This window comes from Carassius carassius, chromosome 34, assembly GCF_963082965.1.
Source record: "Carassius carassius chromosome 34, fCarCar2.1, whole genome shotgun sequence".
In the NCBI taxonomy this organism is placed as follows: Eukaryota; Metazoa; Chordata; class Actinopteri; order Cypriniformes; family Cyprinidae; genus Carassius; species Carassius carassius.
In genome coordinates, this window is record NC_081788.1 from 30,290,680 (window position 1) to 30,296,992 (window position 6,313).

General features: G+C 35.5%; 1 protein-coding gene across 1 annotated transcript; it reads right to left on the reverse strand.

Annotated features, from left to right (window-relative positions):
- Nucleotides 1-1,213: 1,213 nt before the first annotated feature.
- Nucleotides 1,214-5,918, reverse strand: LOC132115284 (thyrotropin-releasing hormone receptor). The gene is made up of 4 exons (XM_059523661.1): nt 5,783-5,918; nt 4,253-5,083; nt 2,946-3,206; nt 1,214-1,605 (listed from the first exon to the last, which is right to left on the reverse strand). The coding sequence occupies exons 2-4, from the start codon at nt 5,033-5,035 to the stop codon at nt 1,480-1,482; spliced, it is 1,170 nt and encodes a 389-aa protein (XP_059379644.1). The 5' UTR covers nt 5,036-5,083; nt 5,783-5,918; the 3' UTR covers nt 1,214-1,479.
- Between the last annotated feature and the right edge of the window lie 395 nt (nt 5,919-6,313).

Consider the following 6,313-nt stretch of genomic DNA (forward strand, 5'->3'; position numbering starts at 1 on the left):
ATCTTCAAATAGCATTTATTGTAAAATATTACGATTACGACTTTTTGCAGCATGTAGGCTATGTAATTAAAATACCCAATTTTGAGTGAATACTGTATATGTAAATAATGATTCAAAATCAGCAGAAAATATACATTTGTCATTCAGAGTCTACATTTTGGTGGAAAATAAATTGCTAATGCAATAGAGGCTTTAGTTCAAGAATAACAGTGAAAGGGAGATCAAATGATGACTGTATTTAATAATGCATTTTTTTTTTGTGTCATTTATATGAAACTGAATGGATTTCCTGTCATCAAAAGCATTGATGTTGAAGTTGCAAGATACTGTGGATCATTTAACATCCATGACATTTCACTCGAATCTAAAACAAGGGAAATGGCAGGTCAGGAGATGATCCTGCTAAGCAGCACATAAGGAACATAACATTAGTAGCATAATACAGCGAGCTGAAAGCATCTCAGAGCCATTAAGATCTATTTATCCTTTAGAAGACTATATTTATCCACCAAGACCAGACTGATCTGTGTTATGAATGAGATCATACAGAGAATATTATCACTATCTCCTTATAAAACTTCTACTGAATGACTGTAAAATAAAGAAATACATTTAAATAAAAAGTATAGATATAATGTGCCAAACTGTCCAAAAAGTTAATCAGAAAATAATTATTATAGAAAAACTGAAATAGTAGTAGATGAACTACTAAAAATTGTTAGCATTTTACTTTTTTAAGCTGCTTGACCACAGTTCATTTTGTTTTAACACGCCTTTTAGAAACAAATACAGACCAAAGTGGACTAAAATCAATTAAAATGATGCTAGACTTTTTATAAAAGAAAAAGATGCTCAATACAACTCCGGTAGGACAACACACTTGCTAACCAAAGTTGATTTATTATATTAAAACTACCTATTTTCTATTTTGCAGAACAGCAGAATAACGCTAGTTTTTAATGCTCTCTTATTTGTTAAGAATCATCTTAATCATTATCATCTTAACTGGAAGTTTGCTGGTTCAAAACCAGGCTTCAGCTATTCTTGAACAGTGATTTCAGAGAAGGGGCAAGTTATTAGATAGTGATTAAAGACTCTTTAAGACAAACTTTCTTTTTTTATGAATTGCATTTAACCAAATGGCGTCAGTTTTGATTACATGCGGTCTTTAAACAAAAGAAGCTCTCTCTCTTTCTATGTGTGTGTGTGGATGGCAGAAAAACAGTAGTTTGTCTGTTTACCAGGCTTAAGTTTGAGTGCTGCAACCTTTAAAATATTTAGTGCAAGTAAAAAGTGAAAAGTGAATTCTGGGAACATAAGAGTGCTATTTATGAATAACCCATACCTGACATGAAGAGCATGACAGAATGCAAAACAGAGTGAAAAAATGAAAGCATGAACTAAAATAGCTCAAATCAAGCAAACAAAAATAACTAAAAACAGAACGGGAGATGATGTAGCTTCTGATGTAGCTTCAGTTCAGGGAAATGTGAACTGTGGATGTGTTTGATCAGATGCGTGGATATAGAGACCCACGTGTGCTTGTGTTCCCACTGGGAATGATGAAACAGCTATTTTTACCTGGTGACTGTCAGGAATGAAATCCTAAAATGAAGCAGAATGACAGATGAAACAAGTAAAGGATTCAAGTGGATATGAAGCACCAAGCTAAATTTACTTTCTGGATATCAATACATTTAGATGAAAATTACAATAATACAACGAAACAGAGACTGAAGAACAAATTCAATAAACAGCCATATCACTGACGATATTATACTATCATATTAGTATCACTGAGATACTATTAAAGTTTCTTATTAATAGTTTGAATTCATAAACACAGCAGCGAGGCATGCGAACAAACTGAATTATTTTTCCTATTTATCAGCTACTATACTGTTTTTCTATGGATCTACTTACTAGTGAACACTAAAACCACAGTGACATGTGCTTATACACCATTTACATGCAATAACTGTATTAAACTTTACTGTAATATTATTGTGACACCACCACACTTTATACACTGTAAAAATTACTTTTCTAAGTTGTAAATAAAACAAAGATTTGTTCACCCAAAACTGAAAATGTCCTCACCCCTCAGGTTATACAAGATCAGGATGAGTGTGTTTCTTCATCAGGTTTGTAGAAATGTAGCATTGCATCAGTGTCTCATCAATGGATGCTCTGCAGTGAATGGGTGCCGTCAGAATGAGAGTCTGATAAAAACATCACAATAATCCACAGCACTCCAGTCCATCAGTGAACATCTGGAGAAGACTAAAGCTGCGTGTTTGTAAAGAGGTAAGGATAATGTTTATGGAAATTCAACGTTTATGGGAAGTTCATGGTTGATAAAAGACTGTTGATATATTTTTGTGTACAAGACAAGTCTTGCTGTTAACGGGTTTTGGGAATTAGACAATTTTGCTAAATAGATATTCTGTTACCAGACAAAACTGACATTTTCTGACCGGATCTGATGTTTCTGTCATGGAGGCATGATCTAACACTGATAAAATAGTCCATAATCCATAATAACGCTTCCTCCAGTGAAAAAGTCTCTTGTAGTCTCTGACATCAAAATCCACACACACATTTATTTTGGCTTTCTTGATCTGTGCAGATTTCTCTCCTGATTCAGACCAGAACACTTTTTCACTGGCGGAAGCGTTATTGTGGATAGAGGACTCGTGGGATGTTTCTATCAGCTGTTTGGACTCTCATGTTGACGGCACCCATTCACTGCAGAGCATCCATTGATGAGACACTGATGCAATGATGCATTCTCATATTCTTCAATGGCCTGAGGGTGAGCACATATTCATTTCTGGCTGAACTATTCCTTTAATGTGCTCAAGCGAGTCTGTTTTCACACTGCCATGTTTCTTCATACTGCTTTCACCGGAGAAGTCTTTTATGAAGCTGTAATAAACACTTACAGTGCTTTTGCTCACTCGGCTCTGATCTGACCTGCGTTTACAGACGCAGAGCCTCTTAAAAGCAGCTCGAAACTTCTGCGACATGGCGTTGTAGATGATGGGGTTGACGGCACTGTTGGTGTAAATGCACATGCGACAGAAGAGCAGGAACCAGGTGTTGAGATACGGCGGATCCATGAAGGAATTCACAACCACTAGAGTCCGATACGGCATCCAGAGGAGAGCGAACAGAACCACCACCACCGCCAGCATCTTTGTGACCTGCAACACAAGTCAAGTCTGCTTTATTAATACAATAGAGTAGAAGAAAATGGAAATATGAGCTGCTGCATTGGTTTTGTCTATTTACTTTTAAATGCAGAGCAGTTGCACATGATTGCATAAGTTTGACACTTTCTGAAGAAATGCGAGTTGCGCTTTGATTCTCAAAATATGGAAATCGAACCATGAAGCTAGAAGTCCTTGCTGGTTGATTGGACTCTCTCCGATAATGCTGGTCTCTAAAAAATTGCTCAGATCCTCCTTAATGTGAATTTCAGCCTTTTATATTATCTGTCAGGCAAAAACGACACTGTCTCAAAAACACTCCTGCTGACAAATTATTGATCATATATGTAAAAATCATATTTTTGTAAGATGATACAGAACATCATCTCACTAAAAATAATAATAATGTATATTATGACTGAAAGTAGCCTCTTTACTTACATTTACCATGTTTTTTGTGTATATAAAATTACTTTAGTAGACTTGATTTGATGTGGACACCAAAATGTTGACATCTCATTTTTGACCCTTAAACATATACATATATATGTATATAGACACACACACACACACACACACACAGTATTTATAATGTATATATCAGGGTTATTATAATTAACTAAAACTTATTTTAACTAGTTCCCAAAGAAACTTCACATTTTTATTTAGTTAAACTAAAATTAGTATTACTGAAATAAAAAAATAAAATAATCTATATAAACATAAAAAAATAATAAAAACAATACCACAAAAAAACAAAATATAAAACAATATAAAAATAGAAAATCTTAAAATAAAAAATAATTTAAACTATTAAAAAAAAATAAAAAAAGCTATATAATATATATACATTTTTCTTCTACACTATAGACGAACAAATACATAAGCATATACTTATTTCTTTCTTTAGAAATTATTCATAAAAACAAATATATATTTTATCTGAATTACCCAGACTCACATGAATATATAAATAAAAGAATAGTTTGTTTCTTTATGGTTTCTAGAATGCAGATGATTGACAGACCGACAGAGCGCACCTGTTTTCTGGAAGACGCTGCGTTTGCTCTGCAGGAAACTTTGACAGAGCTCTGTCGTCGGCTCTGATGGACGGAGAGCTTCTGCTCGGACAGATTCGTTGGCAGCGGGTCTTGAAACAAGATCCTGGCGATCAGACCGTAAAGAACCAAAGCCACGACGAGAGGAACCACATAAAACAGGGTGAAGTCCAGGAAGTAGATGGGCATATAGAGGTTCCTGGACACCCGGTAGCCGCAGCGAACCACGACGCCGTTAGAATAAACCGTCTCATTGGTGTCCACCAGGAAGAACCACATGATGCAGTACAGAGATGTGAAGATCCAGACGCAGGCGATGATCTTCTTGGCTCTCGATGCGGTGCAGATGAACTGGGCTTTGATGGAGTGGCAGATGGCGATGTAGCGCTCGATGGTGAAGGCCGTGATGGAGCAGGAGGAGACATTGATTCCCAGATACTGCAGGTACGTGATGCAAACACAGCCGGCATAACCATAGATCCACGAAGCCACAACCTCAGAGATGTTTGGTAAACCGGCGGCCAAAAGCACGGTCAGATCAGCCATGGCTAAACTTACCAGGTAACAGTTGGTCGCGGTCATCATGTGTTTGCTACGGATCACCACCAGAACCACCATGACGTTCCCAGCGATTCCCACGCCGCAGATGAGCAGCGACAGAGAGATGGTGACCGCCTGAACCTCCAGCGAGTTCTCCGGCATCGTGGTCAGCGTCTGACCGTCGCTGGAGTTTCTGTCAGGAGATGTTGAGCTGCTGTTATCCATCGTGGAGTTTCTCAAGATATTCCCATTATAGCCATCTCAACAAAACTCCTGGAGAAAGTTGGAGAAGAATTAAGAAAAATGCACACCATTTCTTTGATGAGTTTTTAGATATCTTCAGAATTTTTATTAATATTATTTATATTTATTTAATATTTAATTTTAGTTAAAATTTCGTATTTTATTGTCTTTTTTATTTCTATATATTTTTTTGTTTTAGTTTTGGTCATTTTAGTACATCAAGTTGAACTAAATGAAAATGAGAAATAAAATAGTTGAAATAAAATAAAAAAAATTAATAGTGGAAAGTGAATAAATATATTTTTAATATGCATAGCGGAAAAAAAATAAATAGTGGAAATATTTTTTTATATATATATATATATTTTAAAATGCCTTTTTATATTTGATATTGTTTTAATTAAAGTGTATTTTATTTATATGTTATTTAAAATGTTTATTTTTGTCTGTTTTTAGTCAACCCTGATACACAATTCCATAATATTTACAGATCATTTTATACATTAACTGAAAAATACAGGCTGAAGGATTATCACAGACTCCTTTTTTTCATGAGCTGCATCACTTCCACTACGACATTTCATGCAAAAGATAAAATAAAACAGTTACTTAGGACAAAACCTTTATACACAGTTGAAAATCTAACTTTTAAGAAATGAATGCAATTGTTTCACATATTTCGTGTACAAATGAATGCATGTGCTCTCAGATGCATGAAATGTCCCTCACCGTGAAGCTGGATGATCTTCCAGACGATGGATCTTCAGTTATACTTCACTAACGAAAGGTGTTTCTTCTCCAGAGAGCTGCAGCATCTGCTGAGAACCAGCATCAGTCCTCTTCGTCTCTTCTCTCTCCTCCTCTTTCTCTCACTGCCAATCAATCTCTCTCCTCGCTGTCTCTTCATTCTTGTCTAAAGCTTTTTGTTCAATTATGAGTAGCATATTTAAGGGCTCTTTTGGGTCAATGGCCATGATGAAACACCTTCACTAATGAATCTTTCTTCTCTCTCTCTCTTCATTAATTACTGTCTATGTGTTCAGTTAGGAGTTAGTTCATTGAAGTTATTTTGCAATGAAGGTCATGAACTGATGAAGCTGCTTTTTTTTACGTCTTTAAACAACATGAGTCTACAATGCAATGCAATGTCAAACAAAGCCGACGTTTAATAGCCCAATCAGAAAAGAGTACCTTTAGTGTGTGAACACACAGCATTGACCATTTACCTAAACATTTGCACTTATATGTAGGAGAAATAGA